Below are 27,006 nucleotides of genomic sequence, written 5' to 3'. Positions count from 1 at the left end.
ACAACAGTAATTTCAGGAAAAGCAACAGTAACGTCTATTACAGAAGACAATAATAAGTACATTTAAAAGATAAATGAACATAAACAAAATCTAACAATATCAGGAACAAAATTCCTTTTTTAGAAAGGAAAGCACACAGTGCACACTCTAAAAGTCTATTAAAAACAAGGATTGGAGGATACAACCTTTAGTGGTGCAGAGTCCAGTTTGCGCACTGTTACTACAACAACTAATCTTCCAACTGTCCACTAATGCACTCTGTTCACCGGACACTCATTTCCCAACAGAAGTTTTATCAAAATCATGGAATCTCTGTCAGCATCTCTTTGTCATTCCTTTTTTTCCACTCTGGGCTCTTTGTGTTGCTGTGATCTAGGCACACCTCATTTCTCGTCTGCCAGCTTTGCTCGGTCCTTTCATGCGGCTTCCCTCTTTTGCTGGACCCACAACTGGTGTCTCCTTGTGGAGCTGTCTCTTCTTCCCTGGAAGTAAGTGTTGCCGTCCTTGTGCCTCACATCATGCCAGCCACGTACCCTTGTCTGCCTGCGAGCCCCTGTGCTCTGTCTGAGTGTCTTGACAGCGTTCTCAGTGGACTGTCCCACTCTTTGCCTTCTCCTGCCCAGAAGTTTAAATCTTCTTCAGTCCCTGCCATTATCAGTTCTGGACAATTGGATTAAACAATGGCACATCTAAATTTCCTGGGTTTAACAAATAACGAAAACACAAGTTAACAAAATGTATTGTTACCAACTATCAATGAGTACACAGCTGATTAGAAACTAATATTCTCAGACATGTTAATTTGCAAGTCAGGTAAATACAAACATTTTCCAAAGAAGGAGCAATTCTTTTATCACAATGTTATATTGTTTGTATGTTTAAACAGTTAAAACTTCAAAGCGGTGATTCTTTTGCAAGATAGCAAATACCGATATCCTGTAGACAGCCATCATAATAATCAGTAACAGGATAAGCCAGGAAATTTCCCTTTTAACTTCTCGCCTCAGTCCAAACAATGGGTGCCTATTGCCTGTTCATCTTCTGGGTTTTAAATGTAATGTTTACATGTTTCTTTTCCTAAGAGAGAAATGGAATGACTCAGTGTACAAAAATGTCCCCCTCCGACACAAACACTGACTTAATCAGTTTTAACGTGAAAAGAGAAGAAGAGGGCTGCTAGGGTGCAGAAAAGAAGAGCTGCTCAGGAAGTAGCAAATGCATCAAAGTATGAAAACTATGAATGCTCAAGTAAAGTGTATTCACTGCACGTTATCATGCAGTGTGTCGTTACTGGTAAAAAAAGGTAATAGATGTGATGTATTCCAAGTTGTGTGAAAAAATTACAATACACAAACACTGCCTACTCAACAATGTATACCAAAGCAAGAATAAACAGTAAGCTTTCTTGTTAGCACATACTGTATGTGTATTTGATTCAGTATGTGCAACAGCATTTCAATATAGCTCTACTGAAACTCTATTTGGCACTTCAGTCGTGGCCTAGCACCACATTCAATCTGTCTTACCATGTTCAGAAAGAAAGACTACTGTTTATTTTGATTTTTGCACACATTGTAGGGTCTGCCGAGTCTCTGGAAATATTGTGAGTGATCCTCCGTCGGGCATTATCCTCTTTACGTGTAGCTCACTCCCTCCCAAAGATGCCACCATGTATGTTCTCCTGCTCTCTCTCAAATTGATGCTGGCTGTGTACTTTGCATTCCAAATTCTGTGAAAACATTGCAATGCAAGTTAAAGTGAGGTTATATACTTTTTTTAGCTAACTGAAATAACTAGATCATAGATAGTTTTCAGACTAGTGTATGATCTTTTATATGGCATATAATAAAAAAGTGAGTGATTATACATAATTTTTTTTATGTGGTTATTGTATGCCTTGAGAAAGTGAGACTGCAATTAACATTTTTGAAGCAGCTTGTTATATATGCGAGTATGGGAATGGGACTCGTATTTCAATATAGAGACACTCAAGTCATATTTTTGTTCTAAAAGGCACCTCGTTCACTACCAAGTACCTTGTTACTTCAGTCTGTCCATGTTCAGAAAAAATGACCACTGTGAATTTTTGTATTTGCATACTTTGTCAACTCTGCAATGTCTGTGAAAACTCTAAAAGCAAACCACTTCACTTGCAGCTTTCTCTGTCCAATGTTTGCCACACTGCTTGTGTTATGATCTGTGATTTTCAAAAACCTATTGTGCAACTTCTTACAGTTGGTGGCTAATTATATGCTGATTATAGGGATTTGACACACATATTGTACAAGTCTAAGGTTAGTTTTTGTGTTTTTTGGATCTTAACCAAATTTAAAATTAACTTAATACTTTACTGTACTATCGTTATGTGGATCCACTACCGTGATGGAACTGTTTGCTGGGGGCGTATTTTCAGAAGGTGTAACCCTGACCTCATTAGGTCATGGGGTTTAAAGGTTGGTTTGAATGGCCATCTTTTATCTGAGTTTGCGCATAAGCCTTAAATCACTGTGTTAAAGACTGTTGCTTTTGATATTTCTTAGTTAACAAATCCTTGACTTTCATTTTTTGATCATGGTGTGGTTTTGCTGAATGAAACTTTTTTATCTTCCTGATTTCTGATCTCTTGCTCTTAGTTCTGACTTCTGATTTTTTGAAAACATTTCCAGTCTGTTTGAAAGACAGGATTGACTTTATTTCTGACCTTGTTTGTCTTGGTCCTTACATAAAAGTTTTTTTTTTTATCTTCCTGCAGTGCAATACAGCTTGATTTTGCTTTCCCCATTGTGATGGATGGCCAGGGCCCTTTCAGTTTGTGAGGCTGTAATAAAAGAAGGACTGGGTGAGCAGATGTACACAGATGGCAGCCCCTCTGGGTTGCAGTGGCATCTCGGATCCCCACAGGGCTACATGGGAGTTAGGGTCTGGCACAGGCCTGTTGGGTTCTATGGGAGGTTGCTACTTTGTTGGGTTCCTACTTTGGGGGGGCTTTCGCCACACCTGGGGATGCTTCCAGATGTTGAGAATGAGCCACCTGGAGTACTTCCAAGTGTAGCATAAAAGGAGCCATCTGCCTTCATTCTGGGAACAGAATTGGTAGGAAGAGGACGAAGTTTGCCAGAAGAGGAGTGGAGGCAGAAAGGAGAGAAAAGAAGAAGAAGAGAAAAGAGAAGAAAGAGATGTACTCTTGTGCTTTATACTGTGTGCAGGGGGAAATGAATTGGGAAGCATTTAACCCCCCACTTAAATAAACATGTGTGCTGCAAAGACTTGTGCTTAGTGCCTGTCTATGTCAGATTTTGGGGTGTGGATGTGCCCCCTGGGAGCCACACCCCCGTTAAACTGATGACTTGAGTGTACTTTGTATTTTTAAAATATATTTATACAGAAAAATATTTGTTTTTACTTCATCTATCATTTTATGTTGATTGGAGTATTTTGTTCTGCTTTTCACTAATAAATAATGAAGCAGTTTTCAGCAGTGCACACCGAGAAGTTTTTTTTTTCTTAATTGAAAACATACACTAAAATGAAAATATATGCAAAGAATATTAGTTGTGTGCCAAGAAATTATTTTTACATTCAATCAAGGTGTATTAAGCTGACATAATTTGTTGCCATTTCAGAGGTTCTTGTCTATATACAGTATGCATTAACAAGCTCGATTTCCATAGCAAGTATCTTCCTTACTTCTATTAGCAGCATCTGACATAGTCATGTGGCACCTATCTTGTAAATTTCCCCAGATATTATACTTGTTCTCTATCAATGTAGAAATTGCTACCCGTAAAGCTGTCAAATGTGCTAATAAAAATGGATGAGTCATTAGATTGTCTTAAAATATTTTTCCCCAAAGGAAAACTGAAAAGTTCAGGCTGCACATGTGCACACCTCAGCAAATGTATGGCGAGAACACTTCAAGGTCAATGGGCCTGGTGAAGCAACTCAGAAACAGGCTAAAAGATAAAGTGATATACTCCAAAAGAACAATTTATATATAAGAAATTCTTTGAACATACCACGGAAAACTGGAAAAAATTGATTATGACAACTGAGTTGAGTTTTCAATAAACATTTTAACAATATATTAAATTCCTGAAGCGTGTTTACTATTTATTTAATTTTAATTTTAAGAACAATATCTGCCTAAAGATGGTGAAGCAGTGCCCCAATTGCCCTTAATCCAGTGACACCACTACTGTTAAGTTTTATTTTGTACCTACAGTGCATATGTGAGTAATTCAGAAACAAACAATACACCATGACTTATGTTGTTTTGGGAACTTGCTATCTAATATATAAAGCAGAGTTAATGTATGTATGTATGTTTGTTTGTCCGCCATACAAATCTGCACCAGGTGTCCGATTGGCGCCAAACTTGGGATGGGGTTCCTTTGTGACCAGGAGAAGGTCATGGGGTATGTTTGGTCGATAAAAATATTCGTGGTGAACCACAGGGCACCTTTTCACCGACACAACGTTCAGCACACGTTACTGTACTTATCATCGACAAGATGGCCACACGTTGCAACAGACGTTCACCGCAGAGGTGTCTAGCGGCAGCTTTGGTCTCTGTGCGTCGCTCTTTACTCATGTTTCTTTAAATTTCCAAGAGATGGCGGAAGTGTCCAAGTATGAGAAGGCCAACTGCTTTGATCCGGTGAAGGGGAACTGCTGTATAGATGTAAAACGTCAATGACCCAGTGCACGTGACCGGCTGACACACCCGTGTTTCCGCAGGTCACACTCCCACACACACTGATAGTGCTGTATTTCATTCGCCAACGTCCGTTATATGCAAGCACGTTTGAACAGCGAATCACATTAAAAAGACAGCATTCTTCCCCCATCATTTTCCCCAAACGCAGCACCAGTCAAACTCGCAGTACGATTTCAGTGTTACTCTTTCTGACTGACTGGTGCTATTTGTTTTCTTTCCGACGTATTGTAAACAACGTAAATTCATCTCACTGTGGTACTTATTCTGTACGTAATATCATGTAACACATTATAATTGTCCTGCTTTTTGCTTAGACGTAGAATTGGAAGGTCCACTTCAGATGCCACAACAAACTCTTTTTCAAGAGTGTCTGAAATGTCACAGCAGACAGAATCCAGAGTGGAGGAACTTATAATAAAATGTCAATCAGAAAACTGTTTGTTCTATTTCTACATTCTGTTTCTTTCATTTGGGAAATTCACCAGTTATAGATTCCCGGGCAATGCCGGGTTTCCTGCTAGTTATTACATAAAACATACAATAGTGTTCTAATTCAATCGATAAACTAAATCCATGGTATTTTGAAATGCAGCATGGAGGCACAAAAAGAAAAGTATAAATAATTGTTATAAATACAACATTGTACACTCATAACAGTTTTAATTTCTGAGCTTCCTTTAACACTGTCTCCACCTTGTGGTTTCTGAACTGAATATATTTACCTGGCAGTTTATTTTAGATCAACCCTGACAATATCTCTTATTAAATAGAAGTCTTCAAATAATTTCAAAAAATAATATAACACAAGAAGCATGATTACTGTATATGGCTAACAAAAAACTTAAAATGCTTCTGAGATATTGTAAAATGCTGTACCATTCAGAAAAACTTCAATAAGTGCTCTCCTGCATTAAGACATCTGCAATTCAATCTGGAATTTTTCAAATACATCGCTCAGTTGCTTTCTGTAACAGAGGTAGGTAGCGTAATACATATGAATATGTGTATTATGGTATCCTAAAAGATAAAGAAAGTCATTTTAAACTGTGAGTCTTTTAAAATACTAAAGGAGGAATGAAAACATATACTAAGCAAAAACTATAGATTTAGATACATTTATTTAGAAAAAATATTATAATCAATACAACATATTGTATATTATAGTTAAATCAGCACTCCAACCATTTTGCCTCAGCTTATTTATCAGAGATAAGGACAAAATACATTTGCAATATTTCTCGAAGGCAAGAAAATTTATCCATCAATTTTCTGAACCCAATTAAACCAGTCGGTCATTTTCTAACTCACTTAGTCCTGAACAAGGTCCTGGGGATGCTGGAGCCTATCCCAGCTAGCATAGGGTGCAAGGCAGGAACAAATCATGGAAAATTTATCAGTCCATTACAGGGAGAAAACACTCACACCCACACCCCAACCACACACTAGTACAGCCTGTGGGAGGAAGCCAGAGCACCCAATGGAAATCCATGCAGTCAACATGTAAACTCCACAAAGGGAAGATTTGGGACATGAACCTTGATGTCCTTACTGCAAGGCAGCAGCACTACTACTGTACTACCCCCAGTCATACCTGCTAAAAGTTATTTGGAGAACCTGTTATGGCTGTTAAGACTGAGCACAAAACAAGAACCAACCCATGACACAGATTCTCTCAAGACATAATAACCTACAATCCACCTACACAGGAAGACAATGCAAACCCCACACAAGCAGTGACCAGGCAGGGATTTAAACTGAATTTCCTTGGGCAGTGTGAAAGCAGTGCTAACCACTACATCATAATACTGCCAAAATAAAATATCAGTATCAAGGAATCTCAAATGACTCTAGGTGAAGTGTGAACAATGAGAAAATAATCTTACCATTTGCACTGTTCTCCATGCAATAAGAGAAATGCCAAGTAAGCACAACCTCACAATGAACAAAATGGTGTTTGGACCCATCAGTTCTAAACACCAGGTAAGCTGAGCCATGCCCAGCTCTCTCTTCTTTTCACAGTGGTCTTTATAGATGTTATCTGAATATATTTCACTGCTACCAAAATCTGCAGTATAACTGACAAAATGTATTGCATTGTAAACAACTTGCTTTGACCAAGGCCATTCTCATTGTCTAAAGCCAACAGCATTGCTCTTCTTAATTCTATTTTAGTTCAATTCATTTCTGTTTAGTGCTCTTCACTGACTACAGACTTAGAGAGCTGTAACAAGTTTGCAGGTAAAATACAAATTTTACAAAATACATAATGTTTATTCACAAAATAAATATTAGGTTAAATGCAATGTAAAACAAAGTAATTTCAAACTAATCAATGTGAAAGGGTATAAATATTAATGTTACCTTTGGGTATGGATAGTTGAGAAAGGAGAAGAATAGAATAAAAACTCCAATCATCCCTGGTGAAAAATAACCTCCTTTGGTCCATGAAAGTTTATGATGTAAAGTCAAAAGACAAAGCCAGACACAGTCACAGTTTTGAAGACCTGTGCCAAGTGACAGCTCAACTCTACTGAGCGTTCATATATTCGAAATTAGAAATTAATATATACATCTGTGCTGGGCAACCTAATAAAACTGTTTCATTCTTGGATTTGAAGGCTCCAAAGTATTTCTGGTGTCTTCACCATGGACAGGATTAAAAGCTTGGCAATAAAACAGTTGTGACAAGGGCAACACCTTGGCATAATCTCCTCTTTAAAGCTTAGCTTCCAGAATGAAAAAGAAAATGCAAAACATGAAACATCTCATTGGAGTTACTGGGTGAGAAGACAACTTCCAAACAGGCATGTCTTGATGAAAACACAACTAAGAAGATCATCTCACCTCTGGGAGATGGTCTTCTATCCCAGTTGTCCCTGCCAGTAGTTGTATTTCTCTCCTAGTTGTCCCAACAGGTCATGGTCCTTTCACCAAGTCGCCACAAAACAGATGGGTGGAGAAAAATTTACCTCTTAAAAAGCTTTCAGTTTCAGGATTTGTTAGCATTTTAAGAAATCTTAAGGTTAAATTCTTACCCATTTTAAAGCAATCATAAAACACGATATTACAAAGGAATAGATTTTCTGATGATTCATTAAAGATAACCTAATAATGTCAAACATCTTTCTATATATAAAATCCAACAACTGTCAGTCTGTCTGTCTGTCTGTCCGCTTTTCATGAGAGAGATCGGGTTTTTTTCTATAATTTGCTTAAACATTCCGGTTGATTCTGCGACTTCTCTCATTGCGCTAGGTATCACAGCTCGCTTGCAGGAGCGATTTTTTTTGTGCTAATCCGAGACAGAGGCTGAGGGCCGAGGGAAGGGGGATGTGTGATGTCAGGAGTGGTGATCCAGGCGGGGCCCTCCTCACTCACGTGCCAGCCTCCATTCTAATCGCTCTACCTCTGGCCACGTTTTGGAGCGGACCTTGCCTATGCTTAGCTAGCGATACCTATTTTTTTAAAGTTTGTCGTGTTTCACTACTACGTGGGGGGTGGCTAGTATAAAATAAATTCAAAATATATTATCATGAAATAGATTTATTTTAGTAAATGTGCAAATACATCCATTTTAATCACTGTTTTTTCCATTTATAGGTCATAGGTCATTGGAAGCCTTTTTTTGTAGCTTTGAGTGCAAGACAAGAATCAGCCCTAGATGATCTCCACCAGATCTCACAGGGTACACTCAAGCATTCATCTCACTCTCGTCATACCAAAATAGTCTACACTACAGTCGTAGAGTAACTTATCTTTCACATCTTTTGGATATACAGTACATGGAGTAATGGAAAAAGTCAGACAGACTGGAATAGAGAATGCAAATTTCCCACTGATGCTGGCCAAATACATATTGACAGGAATGTTCTCGGAGTGGTTCAGTAGTAGCATTAACCACCTATGCTCAGTCATGCTGCCCATTTTGATATAAATATATTTGTTTTGATTTACCTTGCTGACTGATGAGAAAGTTGAGAAACTGTGCCCCTGTGTGATGAGCATAGGAAAAACACAACATGGAAATTGGATCATAACACTGCATGACATATGGTACTTATAGCATAAGACTGTCAAAGCTTCAGAACCCAATTTAAGGTTTCTGGGAAAAAAACATGTTTGAGTTGGAAAACAACACAGTAAACACTTGACAGTTAATTTACTTGGTATGTAGAACAGCTTAAGCAAGAAACCGCAAGGAAAGAAAGCCAATGGACCCATCTTTTTAGAAAATCAAGTTTTTTTTTAATTTAGCATTGCCACATATTCTGCTTAAAGACAGTGTAAACCATGTCTCAGAAACATCCAATCCATTATGGAGCAATTTAAACTTGGATGCTGATTGCTTTCCTTTGTGTCATAACAGAAACAGCCTCATTTTGTTCTAATTATTTTCTAGGAAAACATTTGCTCTATGCCTTTGCCTCCTCAAGTATTTGCTGCTTTCCTCTTATCTCAAATCAGTGCTTCTATTGGCAGTAATCACAAACTGCTATAAGTGTCTTGGGCACATTTATTATTAAATATCATGCCAGTGTTACAATTTATACCACAGTAATCATTGTCAAAGCCTGAAATATTTGGCACATAATAACATATGCACATTAATAAAAAGTACATCCTCTTCTTCATGAACTTGATTATTTCACATTCCAATTTTACAAAACTAAATATACATTTCATCAAACAGGGCAATTAATATATTTTTATGTAACATCTGAAACTTTTTACTGATAAATGTTACAATGCAATTGCTGTATTTAATTGTATACAGAAATAAAAGTGCATTAGCGAGCCTAGAATTGATGTATAGTGAAGCATTCAGTCCAAATGTTATCAGAATATACTGCCCAACATATCACTTGGCAAGAAAAAGAAATGACACAAACAGCAATACACAAAATGAAATCAACAAATATTGAATTAACAGCATTTTTGTATATAATTTAAATGACAGATTTTTTTTTTTTACCAAAAAATATAGTAAATCATTCATTTTTATTATCATCTCATAATTCATGTTATAATCAACAAACATATAAAACAATTTTGTCTGACCTTCATCTTTTTAAATAATATTTAATTTAAAGTTAAAACTGAAAAAAAAATTACATTTTCATAATAACAGGCTTGCTTAAAATGTTCTTTGATGATAAAATCTAAAAGTTAATAATGTACAGTATGTATTGTATGATGCTATCTGGAAACTAAAAATGATTTTTTTTATTTACAAAATGTATACATTTTAGTTGGTCACCCTGTATGTACAGTATATAGTATATATTATACACATTAATAGTTATAAGAAAAATAAGCACCATATTCTAACTCATAAAAATATATACTATTTTTAATATTGTTTAATCTTTTAATTTCTATTAGGGGATAATCATTAACATTAACGATAGAATTTTTAAATATCTACATTTTCCCCAAACATGTATTGATTTTTAATAAACACAGAAGAACACCTAAACAGCCTTTCAATTTAAATAAAGCTCAAAACAAATTGACAAATAAAAATATACACACATCTACATCCAGTTTTTGCATATGTACTAATTACAGTGTACAAGGTACAATACAATATTAGTTTACATTTATGGTATTGCGTTCCATTTACATTGTGCTTTTGTCCATTTCACTTTATACACTATGCCATACACATTGTCTGTAAATTGTTGATATAAAAATGTACTCAAAATTCTAACTCTAAAGTGTAATGTAGTGACAAAAACAAATTATGAAAAAAGTAATTACTGTACACCGTATTTTTGAAGCTGAAGTAGTTAATGTTAATACATATGAAAACATGACTTTAAATATCAGTAGTTTATTAAAGAATGGAATGAGAGAGAGAGACACGGGTACATCCAGACTCTCATGACTGTATGCCAGGATGTAAGAACATACTGGGTGAGCTCACTGGCACACATATTCTACAGGTACTAATTTGTATATTATTTCTCTGAACTGGTTTATTGACATTTCTTATACTGGGGATGTTTTATTGCAACTCGCATATTATCAGTAAAAAAAACAACCGATGTATCAGTGCAGCAGCTGACATGAGCACCATGAGCTTATAACAGGAAAAGATCAGAGTGAGGCCTGAAACTGGGAAGTGTAACACCCTGGTGGGAAGTTTCAGCAATGATAAGCTAGTGAATGAAGCCAAATTGAATTATTAATATTTATGCTGTAGTCAATTATTTGTTTTGGCTCCTAGTTTTTATTGGCATCCATTGCTGCATAGCTGCATGCCATAAAGATGAAATCCTGGGCAAGGGAATGATCTTTATTTTTAATTTTCCTTGGGTGCCCAGCTGGGTGTACATGGGCAAGAGGCTGTCTGTATTCCTACTAACCGACAATTTTTAAGTGTGACACTTGATGTAAAGGCAATAGGGCAATACATAAAATCAGAATAGAGGATTGTTCTATAGCTATTGTGTTCTCTTTTGTATTACATACATGAACAATGACTCACAGATTTTAAAGATATTTTATTAGGATTTGAGTAAATAAACATTTGAAAATAGACACATACAAGCTGATGTTTTATTCTTGCACTTTGCTAAGGGTTCTAATGTGAATTATACTTGGCGGCATGCATGCCTTTAGATATACAGTGTTTTTGTGGTTTCCATTTTTTCCAGTTTGAACTTAATAGTTGATGATGTTATGGTATACATTAAGTTGCATTTTGGGGGTGTGTTGTGAAAAGTGCAAAAACAAATTCTTATTTGTCCCCCGGGGAAATATGGCACATATATGGACAAAATTAATTTAATGTTAACACATTAATTAAACTATAAAGTCTTCTCAAGAGTATGAGTAAATGTTTTGCTTTTAAAATGTTTTCCATTTCAACCTGTTTAGTCCATTACAGGACCATAGTGTACCACAGTCTCACCAAAAAGTCTTAGTTTAAGGTAGGAGAAAATCATGGATTAGACAACAGTCATTCATAAAGCACAGATAGGTATGCACATTACCCTACAAGTGATTCGTACCACCTCAATTTAGAGTTGACAGAGTTGCCAAGTGTTTGAAATGTGAGAGATAAAATGAATACCCAGTGGAAACAGAGAGAATATGCAGACATCCAGTAGTGCCAGGGTTGAGCACTGAACCCCAGGTTCCTACTTGTACCACCCCTTTAAACATCTTTCACAAAGGAACATTTTACGACATTTCCTTTAATACTTCTTGCCAAATATAATATCTGTAGAGATCTTTTTAGAAGTAGTTTATTATTTTTGTATTTAGCCTTTGATTACATATTGAAGATCTTGATTTACTGTTCATCAAATTACTAAAAACTTGACTTTAGGGTACTTTCAATATTATTAGGTTCCCTCTCATTCTTCTTCTTCCGTATATTGGTGCAATTTGTAAGTCTTTTGCGGAAATTTCCACTCAAAAATATGTAAAGGAAAGGATTGATACTGCTGCTGGCATAGCTGAGGCAGATGGAAATGTAATAACACACATGGTATGTAAGTGTTGGCTTTATCATCTGCAGGTTTACCAGCTGAATCACATGATAGGGTGCTATGCTCAAAAGAAAAACGCCCACCAGTATCAGGACCATTTTAGTCAAACGCATTACTCTTTCACGTGGAATGGTTGTACTGTACCTGAAACACAACAGAAATTAGTTAATTCATGCATAATACTTCTGGATGATGTGCTGAATAACAATAATAATAATAATATTTTATAATTTTGGCAGAGCATAGTAAGCATGAATTTTGCAGCATGATGATCTAGTGCAGGGGTATCTAACTCCGGTTCTGGAGTGCTACTATGGCTCCATGTTTTCATTCTAACCCTTGTCTTAATTAATAACCAGTTTTTGCTGGTAATTATTATCTTTTCCCTTGATTTTAATTCATTCATTTTATAAAATGCAGTCCTCTGAATTGCTTCCTTTTTTCCCTTCATTGACACCTAAACAGAAATGAGATGTGAAGTGAGCCTTCAGATGACCAGCTAAGTTGGGGCTTCAAACTCAAACCAATTTCACAGCAGAATGACTGTTGATCTGGTTTTGTCTAAGAACATCATCAAAATGTTTGGTAAACCTGTGCAGATCGTCATTACTGAGACCTTCACCTTTAGAGCAGGGGTCCTCAATTACAGTCCTGGAGAGCCGCAGTGGCGGCAGATTTTTGTTCTAACCTAGTTGCTTAATTAGAAAGTAATTCTTGCCAATAATTTAATTTCATGGCTTGTTAGTGCTTTAACTCTGCTATTTCAGGTAATTCTCATATCCTAGATTTTCTTCCCCTTTCTAAGGATATCATCCAAATGATTTTAAGGCTAAAATGGATAAGTAATTCTCAGTCCTTCACTTTTTTCTCTTTACTTACCTTCCAAGTATTTAATTAAACTCAATAGTGCATGATAAATACACACAGGTGTAAATGGTAACAAGCTAAATAGAGAAATGCTGGTCTCTTTTGTCATTTACATGTTATGGCTAATTGGGAGCAATTAAAAACCAAGAATAAAGTTGTTTAAGACTAAAATAAGCAATAAGGGTTCAAAATCTTAACGAGCGAGACAACTAAAGTGAAGCAGAAGTGTTACTTGAGCACTAAGTGATTCATATTAAGCAACTGGGTTGGAGCAAAAAACTGCAGCCACTGCGGCCCTCCAGGATCGTGATTGAGGACCCCTGCCTTAGAGCGATGGACACAGGTTGCTGGTCATGTATTGGCTTATTTTGTATCTCATTATTGTTCGGCTGCTAATTAAGGAAAAAATAAATAATTAAGGGGTCTGAGTCTTAAACAGCAAGTCAATTAAAATTAAGGCAAAAGAATTAATTAGCAGCAAAAACTGGTCACTAATTAGTAAAAGGGTAAGAATGAAAACCTACAGCCACAGTAGCACCAGACTGGACTGGACATGTATAGAGCCTACAAAGTTTATAAGCTACATTAGAACGTTTGTCTAATTCTATAAAACTTGCAGAGGTTGAAAAGTCATACCTTTTTCTTATCCACAGAGCACCTCAATGGTTATTTAGTCCTCATTAAGGAACTTCCATATTGCTAAATCTTCTGTCACAGGTAGCACTATCAGATGCTGCCTTAATAATGGCTAACAATTATACAATTATCTTATTCATTCATTTATATTATGGCAAAGCTGACACTTGCAACAGCCGATGATGACATCAGTGCTGAGTCAGCAGCAGTATGAATTAGCATTTCATACTTAGTACCAGCTGCAGGGGAGCCTAAAAAAAGGGTGAACCTGTAATAGTCACTCAATTACTTTAGTGTGGCTAAAGCAAGTCATCCTAGTGAGGATGGTGAGCTACTCGCTACATTATTAGCAAGTTAAGAATTGCAGGGAGCAAGTGCTTGTAAAGTAGCTAGCTGTCTTATATTTATTATCTACTTATAAGTAAGAAGCTCATAGCAACTTTTAGGAGATTTTTAAGGGAATTCAAGAATGATTTACATTGAATGCCATTAACTTATCTTAAACATTTCAAGATTCAATATTGTTGTACAGTATACAGTAATATGTAAAATAAGTATTTATAACCTCTGCTAATTGATAGTTATTGTATTTTACGTAAAGGGGATATTGTAGCTTACTCACCTTTGAGCTTTCTTGTTCTGTTTATAAATCTTCCAGGTGTAGCAAAGTATGGAGATGTAACAGAGCAGAATAAGAGGAAGTGGAAAAAAGAAAGAAGTAATGGTCAAGTACAATGTATACCTGCAAAAACAAAAACAAGTTAAATTAACATTAGAAGATTACATTCCTTCAAATGGTTTTGATTTCAACATAAAGAATTAAGCAGCAACTTGCATATAGACATAAGCATTTCCCAGCTTCACAAAAAAAAAACAGAGCCATGGTGACCCTGTTGACTCATTGATCCAACATCCTTACTCACTGAACACCATAGTGTAGATTTAGTCCAAGGGCAAGTACCAGTCATCCAGTTCTGGATGAAGTTCTCCATGGTCTTGCTTGAACCTTTATGTCTGTAATAATTTTATATTTGAGTAGTAAGAAAAGTGCTATATAAATGTAAAGAATTATTATTGTTATGTTTATTTTTGAGTTCTATCCTGAAGAGTGGAAGGAAAGTGACCATCCTAGCATGTTGTTGTCATACTTTTGACTGAATGCAGTCTTCTTCTTAGATCCCATTGAACCTAAATATGAATGCCACTAATTGACTGATGAAAATTAATTTGGGGTGGACATATGTCAAAAAGCAAGTGGCTACGTAATAAATAGGAGCTAGATGTTACAGACTATATGCTCTAAAGTATGTTCTAAAGGTTTATAGATTCCATGCTCGAAAGTCTTTTCTTACAGCAAACAGTAACTTAACAAGAATTAAGTTTGCATTTATATATAAACTACTAGCACAGTGAAATCTTAATGGGTTTTGATTGCATTGTGCATTTATGAACCTCTTCATCGGATATCCCTTAGATCCCTCTTTCTTTGCACATCTTGTTGCCTTTCTTCATCGGACATTCTAGGTTTACTCTGGATGACATGATGGCTGGACGCACTGACATACTCTACACAGTTCATTATCTTAGGCAGGCTATTTGGCCTTGTTCATCGGACTTTCCTGCCCTCTTGCGGACACCAGCCAACATTACACCTTGGCAAGGCACAGATGCTGGACAGATGGATGTCTTTTTGGTTTATATACAGAGAGATTAATTTGTTTATCTATCCTTGGAAATGTTTAACTCTGTTCTGAGTTTTGGGCTGCAGCAAATAAAATAAAGCAGTTTTGCTCTTAATTACTTGTTTATTGTAAAAAGAAGTATAAATTTACTATTTTGGAAATGTGTTTCACATGTTACTGTTTAGTATATAGTGCTATTGCCTCAAAACTCAAGAGTCCTGGATTAAGATCTTAGTATTGTGTGAAATCTGCACGTTTTCCCATAGTCCAGGTGGGCTTCTCTTTGGTTACTCTGGTTTTAACCTCTCACATCTAAAATGTACATGATAATTGGCAATATCAGATTGGTTCTTTGTATGCAAGACTGGACCTAGTGATTCCCTGGCACAGTTCATGGCCCACTTGTGAGGGTATCTGTCGATCAAGTAACTCATGAGGATACCTGTCACACAAATAACTAGCTACTAAAGTAGCACTGTCTACTGTATGGGTATGACACATGATTAATTTATGTTATAAAAATGTTTTTTTTTTGGTAGGCTCTAACATAAGGCTGAGAATTAGTGACAGAAGATGGATGTGTTTTCCTCTTGCTTGAAATTCTTATATTTGTATCCACTTTTAAATCAGAGGCCTTCTGGAGAAAGACTGGTGTATGATAGGTTGATTGGCCAATGAGTGTGTTTTGTGTCTTGCAATGGTCTAATAGTCTCTCTAATCCCTGTTCCTACCTTGCACTCAGTACTATCAGGAATCCCTGCTTCTTTGAATTGAAAAGAGAAAGTTCAAAAACTGGATATAAACATTTACAAGAAAATCAGTTAAAACACTGTTGCACAATGACACAATGTGATGGTGACAATGAAAAAGGCATAAGATGCTGAAAGCATTTCAGGAAGCGTAATGTTACAATCAAAGGTGTCTCCAAGCCACTGTGACACATTTAACATCCTAAACATAGCCAAATGGTTTGTATGACTGCATATTTTCACCAGAGTTAAAAGAAGCATATGCAATAAATGATAAGGCTAAACTCATTCTCAAGGATAGCTTGTGCTTTTCACAGATGGTCATCTTTCTCATCGACACTTTCTTATATGTTCATCTTTATATTGGTTGGCAGACATTTTGGCTTAAAGCCTGGTATATCGTCATTTCTGGTTCACTATGTGATTTTATCAGAGTCACTAACCCTGCGTGTGACCCGGTTCTAAAAAATACAATTGTACTACTGCTTGTGCTTGTGAAGCAGTTTGGGATGGTGTTTACTTTAGAATGGTGCTCTATGAACAAGGCTGCTTGTGTTTGTTGGCAATGTTTCTTAGATTCCTACCTCTTTCTAATTGCCAACCCACATTTATAACTCTGCAACCTAGTGAAGACTCAGAAGAAGAAAAACTGCTTTGTAAAATTTCTATTTACTTTTCAGGATGTCCATATTATCAAATCATATTATGTAATATCATCTACTGTTAAATTCTGCTGTGTACTTGTAATATTTTTATTTTACTGTTATACTGTTTTGAGGATTGCTTGTGTTTTGCTCTTTCTATTGTATTGTATTGACCCCGTTCTCTTTGACACCCGACTGCACGTCCAACCTACCTGGAAAGGGGTCTCTCTTTGAACTGCCTTTCCCAAGGTTTCTTAAATTTTTTTTCCCTACTAGGGTTTTTTTTGGAAGTTTTTCCTTGTCTTCTTAGAGAGTCAAGGCTGGGGCCTGTTAAAGCCCATTGTGGCACTGTGATTTTGGGTTATACAAAAATAAATTGTATTGTATTGTTATGTTATTATTGAACAATTTTTGCTTTCTCCTTAAGTAGCGAAGGAGCAGCTGTTCTATTTGGGCTGAAACATTCACTTTCAGTTTTCAAAGTTACTTTTAGGTATTCCACAACATAGTTTGACCAAGTCCAGCGTAATATTTGCCTGTGTCTGTCGGTCATGATGATTGGTTCAAAGCAACTTCCATTTTATTTACTTTTTAACAAGATATGACCCTAAAATCTACACTTTCCAATAAACCTTGTCATAAATTGAATGGTCAACCAATTTCATTCAAGATGTTTCAGTTTTTAGTCTGCTGTAATTTTTCACATCTCTGTGATATTGCAATTTAAATTTTTAGGAAAAAAAGTTCAGCTGAAAGCAGTTGTGAACATATTTATGACAGAAAGTCCCAGAGTGAAGGACACATCCATCTGCTTCTGCTTTGATTTCCCCTGCACCTGCTGTTAGGGACCACAAGAAACATGAATAAAACAACAAATCTGAAGGATCTCCATGATTTATTATCCTAAATTCACTGGCTGTCCCTGTGCTGTCTTTCCACTCTCTTTTTCCGTCTCCCTCCTTGTATTTCTAAGTATCTACAGCATTTAATGAATTCTTGAAGTTCACAAATTTTTTTTTTTGAGAAATTGAAGAAATGTACTTAGTAATGCTCTATCCATCTTTGGTCTTCTGCACTTTTTGGACATTACTTTCATGTCTGCATGTATCAAATCAGTTCTAGTGTTGTTTTTCCTATTTATAAAATAGAACTATGAGACACAGATGTGATCTATTTCCCCTAGGCTGGATTTTTCCCTTGCAGATAAATATAAATGCGGCCGTACTATAACTGTTATATCTTGTACAGATACAGAGAAAATAATTTTACACAGTTTAATAAATATAAGAACACACATCATTTTATTTTCCTACAGCTACATTTTCATTGGGTATCAAGGTGGGATATTGGTTAACACTGCTGCTTCATGGCTCCTGGATTTTATTTCTACGTACATTTACTTTTCTTTGGGGCTTGCATTTCTTCTTTGTGTTCATATGGTTGTCCTTCTACATCCCTAAAAGGGTTCCTGTTAATTTAGTTGGCATTCCTAAACTGGCCCTGTGTGTGTATCAGTGGGCTCTGTCATCGGCTGGCATCCTGTCAAGTGTTGCTAGTTGCACAACCAGTGAATCTATTAACAGCATCAACAGACTCATTCTCCACATCAAATATAATCAATTAGACATGAAGCCTGTTACAGTAACGGGCGCTAGAACAGTAGTGCATAAACATTAGTAGGAACAGTCTATATTAAATGGCAAGGGACCTTGTATGTGGCTGTAATATGCGTCCCTGTATTGTGTGCCTTTAATTTTCTCTCTCAGTAATACTGGTTTGTATTTCCGTAAAATGCCTGTAATTTTGTCTGACAGTAATACAGTGGAACCTTGGTTCATGACCATAATTCGTTCCAAAACTCTGGTTGTAACCCGATTTGGTCGTGAACCGAAGTAATTTACCCCATAGGATTGTATGTAAATACAATTAATCCGTTCCAGACCGTATGAACTGTATGTCAATATATATTTTTTAAAGTTTTTAAGCACAAATATAGTTAATCATATCATTGAATGCACAGCGTAATAGTAAACTAAATGTAAAAACATTGAATAACAAGAAGAAAACCTTGAACAACAGAGAAAACTAAAACTGCAAGAGTTTGCACTATAGCCTTACGACCCGCTTGCTAAAAACACTTTTTTTAAATGAGTTTTTAGCACAGGGAAAAAAAATGAACATTTGAAAAATCTGTAATTTAATAAACCACCAAGAAAAGTAACATTGCAACAATGCACGCTCGCGCCTATGTGTGTGTGTGTGTCTCTCTCTCTCGCGGGCCTGCGTGTGTGTGCATCTGTCTCTCGCGTGTGTGTCTCTCTTAAGCATGCGCCTCTGTGTCTGTGTGTGTCTCTCTCGCCTGTGTGTGTGTTTGTGTGTCTGTCACTCTCTCGCCTGTGTGTGTCTGTCTGTCTCGCGGGCGCCTGTGTGTGTGTCCGTCTCGCGAGCGCCTGTGTGTGTGTGTCTGTCTCTCTCGCACATGCACCTGTGTGTGTCTCTCTCTCTCTCTGCACGCACAGGGAATGCACAGGAAGAGACTCAACAAGTGCCGTTAGGCCCCGCGCATGCGCACTTCACCAGAAGACACACACAAACGGACACCTGGACGCACACAGGGGTTTTATTAAAGAGGATGAGTTACTGTGCAGAAAAAAAACCAAGCAATTAATTTGTTACATCAACACCTGAATATAGGCTTAGGAATAGTGAAAATGTATTTTTAAGAAACAAAGGATAGTAGGTTAACAATGTATTGCTCTTCAGCTATTAAATTATTGTCTGTACAACTTACCAAAGAACCTCATAAGGTGAAGCTAAATCAAATGCACAACTTTCAAAGCCATCTTTAAATTTAATGACTTTAGAGTAGACCCACACAGGTAGAACTAAGATGAAAGAGAAGGCCCAAAGACACAGATTAACTCTTATGGTCTTTGACCTCGTTCTGAGGCTTGTCAGACGAAAAGGATGCACAAGTGCAAGATACCTGAAAAACAGATCAAAGAGTCATTATTGTGTCATTTTTGAACAGCAGCTTCTATTCAGACTTTTGTGAAGATGGCTAGATTAAGAATCAAATTTTACTTTTAAAATAGTTTAAATTATGACATTGAAATACAATGTAAACATTTTAAATTTAAACAGGAACATTGTATAAAGTGCAAAACATATTTAAGAAGACCAAAAATAAACAAGCTGTAAACAAAGAGAAAGACAGAAGTCATTTAATGAAGTGCAGTATACAGAATACAGATGTTTTTTGTTCCAGTTAAGACTCTTGCAAAAAGGGACTTCAGAGGGTCACCTTGCAGGCTCTTCAAATGTAAGCATTACCACCCTGGGACACTAGGGGTGCAATTGCTAACCACCTTCTCTCTTTTTCCACCAGCAGCTTTGGGGAAAACACCCAAAGAGAGCAACTGACCCTGGCCCTTCTGGTCCACAGGGCACTCACAGAAGGAAGCATCTCAATTGGGAGATGAGCAACCCACAGAACGGAGCACCAACCCTACAACTTGACCATTTTTCACCCAGACCTTGACTTAGCCAACAGATACTTATAGCTTTTGTTAGTCTTAGCGCCATCAAGCACCTGTTATTTTTGGTCCAGTCCTTTTTCGAGTGAATTGGGTGGCCCAGTTGGCTCCCCGACATTTTGTTTGAGCAAATATGAACGAAAGATGCCCTGCAAAATAACTACTTTTATGAGCAAGCATTAAATGTAGATCTGTAAAGGATTCCAGATTGAAATGGGTTTTTTCAACTATGAGTTTGCTTTCACTATTTGTTTTTGAATACCTACTTCTCGTTTTGGTTATTGATCCCTGCCTGTTGGACTATTCTTTTTTTGTGCCATTAAAACTGTCACCACAAACAACAATGCACTATGGTGAGTACTTCTTCATGTAGCTCATAGCGTTCTGTGTTCAAGACTTTGGAAGTTTAACTACTGTCTGTTGTTTAAAGCTTTTTGCTCCCAAAGTCTGAAGAAAGGGGTTGACCAAGAGTGATCTAAAAGTCAATGGCTAAACCTAAAACTATTGAAATGTACCAAATTTACCAAATTTACTTGAATATAGAAGCTACATTTGAATACAATAGACTTTGGTATTGGATACTCCTATAGCTTGGAATGAATTTCCATTTTTGGGGTTGCAGCTGGAGCTATTGTAAGGTTGAATATAGCACTGCCACAAAAATGTTATCTGATTTGCTTTTGTCTCTTAGACGTTCTCAAAGTCAACCCTGTTCCTGCCTATGCACCCTTAATATGGTTGGGGTTTGGAGGGAAATCAGGCAGACTGTTGTAAAGAAGACGGGGGCGTAGTGTAGTCTGTTGCTGTGGTTTCCAAGGGTTGTCATGGAGAAAGGATGCCAGGATACATTTAAAAAAGGCAGCAAAAGGCAAGAAGTGGAGGAAAAAACAAAAGAGAAAAGGTTTTCAACATGTACTTATAAACAGGACAAAAAAACCCCCAGCAAATGTTGACTATCCATGGCCAGAGAAAGGATTGCCTTGCCTGCTTACGGAGTTGGCCACCTCAAAGACTTTGCCAACCGACTCACTCTAAAGAAGAAATGGATGGGACAGTCAGGAAGAATTAAAGTGGGTGAGCTAAAAGCAATCCTTGTTCATCCGGAGTAGCACATTTGGAGAGTCTGGGGAAAAGAGAACAAGGAAAATGGACTAATGTTATCATAAGTGCCTAACATTGGGGTTTGTCTGGGGCAAAGGGCTTTTTTTATCTGTTATTTACATACTGTATTTGTGGGGATGTGGGGGAGGGAGGTGCGTTAACAAATTTGGTAGTTGCCATTTATGTTTGTATAGGTTTTTTTATATGACCCATTTAATAGTTATTTTCACCTTGTCTGTTTCTCACATTTATTTTGCTTAGATTGTGTAAGTTATATTATTTATCATATTAGTATCTCAGCAAGAGGTCTGAAGGTGTTTTGAGGTTGACCTGCTATCTGACTCACATACACCACCTTTGGTGGCAACATCTAGCGATACCAGGAAATACTGAAACATTATAAAGTCCTAAGGGAGGGGTTGACAAAGAGTGAGCTATAAGTTATTGGCTAAAGCTAAAACTATTGGAATGTCACATATGCCTTACCCAGTTTACCTGAATATAGATTCTTCATATGAATGTAATAGACTTTAGTATTGGATACTCCTATAACTTGGAATGACTTTCCATTTTTGGGGTTGCCGCTGGAGTTATTGTAATGTGTGGATATAGTTCAACTTCAGTGTAAATACTGGCTCCAGAAGTAAATCGTTGATTAGGATTGGATCCTTTCTTTCTCTATAGGTACAGTACAAAAGGTTCAAATCCCAGTTATACAGATTGTTACAAGCCTTGAGTTGGATTGCTGCTTTTCTCCTAGTGGTACTAGGGAATATATTATCTGTTAAGTGCTCGTAGGTCAAGAATGTCCACATTTCCTTCTTGCTTGTCTGCATTGGGCAGTTGTACATGTACATTAATAGCAACAATATACATACAATATCACCTCACAGCACCACTGAGATGATAATATGATGTCACCTGATGACTTATGAAAGACAACAGAAGTGCACTTTCCATATACTGTACCTATATTGTGTTCCTCCACAAAGAAAGTTCAGTGGTGTACTGCATTATATTGTTGTTTGGCCTCCGTCTGTGTTATTTATAATTAGAAACAGGTATGGAGGCTAGGGATACCTACTATCACCCAGCAGTCATCCACAACCAAACTCATAGTTTGTTGCCTTCTGGCACACTGCAGAGTTAGCCCAGATAAAGGCATCATGGGTGCTGCCACTTTGACACAATATTTGTGAAAAGGCCTTTGTGATTGCAAGTAACTTGTACATTCAGCAGCAAGAACCCTTTTTCACAGGTGCAAGTAGGTTCTAAAAGGCTGGAAGTATAAGTGAATATCAAGGTTTCATCCACTGCTCCTATAACAGGTGGGATGTTATGACTGCATGAAACGTAATGTTAATTTCACTCAGTTTCTTGGGAAGGTTGAAATTTAATGTGCTTGCCTGCAATGGCGGAATAGTAGTGTGACTTTATGCACACAATTAGATACAACTGCATTTCTGAGCCCATGTGCCTCTCAGAGTGTCTGCAGAAAGCATAATATCACAGGGCTGCTAGGAGCTGATCATCAGGGGTTAAAGGGTAATTTCTTTCGGTATGACTAGAAAAGTCCACCTCCACTAGCTCATGAAGTGCTAACATTTTTCTCTCAGCAACTGGTACTGTTGAATTATTATTTCGATTCTACTTTTGTAAAAATTTATCTATTTGTATGGAATGTTTTATGATTTCAATAAAATGACAAAAAAATTATTATTGCTTCCTTACTGAGCTGAACAACTGGTAACTGAGGTTCTCCAAAACTGCAGCATTGACTCACATTGTTCCTCTACATGGATAGACAACGCATCTTGAACAGCGTCTTTGTCTTTAAGACAAGAATTCTTTACCATGCTGCCATTGTTATCAATCACTGTTTTTTTTAAACCATATACAGCTTTTGTATAGTAATTATGTGTATTGAAATAACATTTTATTACCAATACTTCCTTTAAATGATGCACTACTGCATTTTATTAAATGACTAATATAATTTAGTAAAATGCACATTTTAACATTCTGGAACATTGACATACCATGAATTTAATGTTTTGCTAAGGTTGGTGATAGATGGTGCTAGTTTAAGAAGCACATAGTGAACCTCAAAGAAGACATGTTCAACAAGTGATTTGCCAGGTGTTGTGGTTGTAAGCGTAGTCAGTTTTGTACAACTGATCCAATAAGAAAGGTATTTATTACAGTATATATTATCATGGCTCCTCGTCACCTAATATGGAACTTTGTGCAAATGCCAAAGTAGTGACTACAATTCCCATCAGCCATTAATCACTACATTTTTTTTTTAATTGGTGCATAGCCTTGCATTTCTGAAAAAGCAAACAATTCTGTCAGCATGTATTTTATAATTAAGATCGCAATACTAATCAATGATCAGCGTTAAGCACTTTTTGAAGTAAAAAAAAAACGAGGAAATAAAAAAAAAACAAAATATGCAAATTAACCGAAGGAGCCAAAAGTGAGTACACGTAGAATGAAATGCTATTTTTACTATAGCTTATGGAGATCCCATTTTTCAGACTGTTGTAAGAACTGAACTGGATGGTGCTGTCGAGTGAGTAAAAAGTAATTAGTAACTTTTGTTTTTTTTTTTTGTTGGTAGACATTTATTCTTACCAACTATATACTGAGGCAGTACTAATATTAGGCTTTGATGTTAATGGAGAGTTGAGATTTTTAGCAGTTTTTAGTTTTGAATGAATCGACTTTATATCACCTTTCTAACATTACTTAATACCACTTCAATAGACAGTTCCTATCCAATCCCTTTTATACCAATACTTAGAAAATTTCATGGCCAAAGCCAGTAACGCAACAAGTACTTATAAAATATATAATTTCAGTAAATTTGCAAACATTTCTGAAAACATGTTTTCACTTTGTCATTATGAGTTATTGAGTATAGATTAATGGGCAAAAATGGCTTAATTATAATAAAGGAATTGTCATATACAGTATACAAGATTGCAATGACAGTTTTTCCAAACAATTATCTATCCATCTATCTATCTATCTATCTATCTGTCTGTCTGTCTGTAATTATTTAAGATTTTTCAACATGTCCAGAAATTGTTCGAATGATTCATTTTGTTTATGTACATCCATTTTAGGGTTTGACTAACTGGTTCTTAATAGTTATTCTCAAAAGCGTTCAGTGCTTTCCAACTTGTGGCAGCAGCATTATGTTAATTTAAAATTGTTACCATTTATGGTGGTATGGCAGTTAGTGCCATGTTAGTGCCTTGTTATTTTTCGTGTGGAATTTGCTTGACACTAAAGTCTTTATGACAAAGACTTGAGTGTAAGTTTAAAACTTGACTCTCGTTTGGCAGGGTGAGTGTGTGCATGAGTGGACCCTTCAATAGACTGGACCCCAGTATCGATTGCTGCCATATGTCCAAGGCTGTTAGGACAGGCTCTGGCACTCCATGAACATGAACCAGATTCAGTGCATTTGATTATGTTATATTACATTATCATTTTTAAATGAAATGAGAAAGAAACGGACCAGAAAATACAACAGTAAAGAGTAGACAAATCCAAAATACAGACATGTTAAGTATAAAGGGTGTCTTTAACTGAGTTCATTTCTAGGTTTCCTAATGATTATTCCTTAGAATAATATTCACTGTTTCTCTGCAGTGATGTTACATAAAAATGTATGACATGTGGGAATGAAAAGTAAAAACAAGCACAAAGTGGCATGCCTAAGATTTGTGTCACAACACATGCCATTTAGTGAAGAAATATGAAAGCAAATAAAATGCTGGAAAATAAAAACAAATTGTGAAAGGCAGTAAGTCGGCAGCACAAAATTACATAAGCATTTTTATAAGAAACCCTAATTATGCAGTCATGCTCTTTTCAATTACTTGTTGAATAGGATGATGACAAGCTCTGACAAAATGCATGCCTAATTTTATCTCCTCAAGTTATTATGTTTTTACAGATTTTATGCTTGTGGAAAGACTATTTCTGTTCTGTTTTGGATAACAGAAGTAATGCATTTCAACACCTGGCAAACCAAGCTTTTGAGCAGTGTTCTCAAGTGGATAATGTAACATTAGTGGCTTTTTAATAGACTCAATTCATTTGCAACATTTTTGGAGGTATATCATTGCATATTTGCTGTGATGATATTTTTTGGGTAGCCTTTAGAGAATTAAAATTATTTTCCACCATTTTTAATTATTTAGTTTATATAGTATACCTGCCTATAGAAAAGTGGGTAAAGCAATGTATATCATAAGGTGCTGCTATTGTGTTTCTGTCCTACATTATGCCCATAATGCTCAGTAGTGCTTCCAACATCCTCACAAGAATACAAAAAAGGCATCCACATCAGGGGTTACCCAAGTTGGCTCAAATACATGAACTGTTAGATTCAGGGATTGACTAGAAAATACACTTTTGTTTTACAAAAAAGTACAAATACAGGCATGAGATCAGCTCTTATCAACGTAAGTAAGAAATGTTACCTTCTGGAGTGGAATGCCTCCTTTACCAATACAGGGAGACAAAGAAAATCAAGAAAAAGGAATGAAACAAAATGAACTTGAAAGTTTCTTTTTTGACAGTAAGATTAACAAGCATGAAAGAAAGCTAAATGAATATGTGAAACATTAAATAGTCTAGAAGAGATAATTGAAAAGAGTAAAGAAGCTAGAAAAAAGTAAAGAGTCAAAGAGATGAGAAATTGTATAAAAAACATATTGAGTGTTATGTCATTTGTAAAGGAAATGATTTTAAAAATATTAAGTGGAAAATGAAAATAAAACAGATACTGAGTTTTGCAAAAATAAAAGTTCAGAAAAAAGTCAAATTTTTTGTGAATTGTGAAAGTTTTAATGTTGAACAAAGGCAACAGAGAATTGAAGAAAGGTATTATTGTTGATGGCAGTTTGTTTTCTGACATGTCTGTATACCTGGAATAATAAACAATTTATATCTCACAAATACACAAACTAAAGCACATGTCTGAGCATTCCTGATACACACTGTTTTCTGGAAACTGAGTAAATAAAAAGTGCTTGTCTGTCTACTGAGCCAAGCAGATCTGAAAAACTCAGATGAGACGTGAATGGCAAATTCCACTCAGTTTATCTTTCATCTTTGGAACAGTTATTCCATCATTTTGGGATAGAACAGGAATAAAGTGTGTTCAAGACCTAAATAATGGAGACAGCAGCAAAGGAGGCAAAGCCAGACAGCTGTTGGCAGCAACCATAGAGCCCACTTGTGGACAACAGAAGTAAGGAACGCTGTCAAGTTCAAGAAGGAAACCTTTGGTGTAATAGTAGCAGGAGAATCTCCAGATTTATTTGAGAGATGCCAACAGGCTAATATGGTGTGTGAGTAGACCTTGAATAAGCCATGGATAATGACTTTTGGGAGGCCTTGAAGAGTTTCTTGTAAACCATTTAATAACTCCAGGAGGTTACGCTTTATAAGCCTAACTTCCAGGGTGTTCTCATTAAAAGTTGGAAAACACTGGGGATATCAAAGAACACTATAAACTGTTGGTTACATTCCAACAGTAATGGCAGTGTCAGAA

General features: G+C 36.4%; 1 protein-coding gene across 2 annotated transcripts in view; it reads right to left on the bottom strand.

Moving 5' to 3' along the window:
* Nucleotides 1-9,655: 9,655 nt before the first annotated feature.
* mchr2a (melanin concentrating hormone receptor 2a) overlaps nt 9,656-27,006 on the bottom strand; it is a 108,484-nt gene continuing 91,133 nt past the window's right edge. For both annotated transcript variants that reach the window (XM_039747588.1, XM_039747589.1), the window contains exons 4-6: nt 19,586-19,780; nt 14,342-14,461; nt 9,656-12,360 (exon numbers count right to left, since the gene is read on the bottom strand). In XM_039747588.1, the coding sequence (XP_039603522.1) occupies nt 12,036-12,360; nt 14,342-14,461; nt 19,586-19,780 (640 nt within the window). In that variant the 3' untranslated portion in view covers nt 9,656-12,035. The remainder of the gene's footprint in view (nt 12,361-14,341; nt 14,462-19,585; nt 19,781-27,006) is intronic.

The sequence above is a fragment of the Polypterus senegalus genome, chromosome 3 (assembly GCF_016835505.1).
Source record: "Polypterus senegalus isolate Bchr_013 chromosome 3, ASM1683550v1, whole genome shotgun sequence".
NCBI classification, from domain to species: domain Eukaryota; kingdom Metazoa; phylum Chordata; class Cladistia; order Polypteriformes; family Polypteridae; genus Polypterus; species Polypterus senegalus.
The sequence above is the reverse complement of the archived record's forward strand: the minus strand, read 5'-3'. Positions and strand labels throughout refer to the sequence as shown.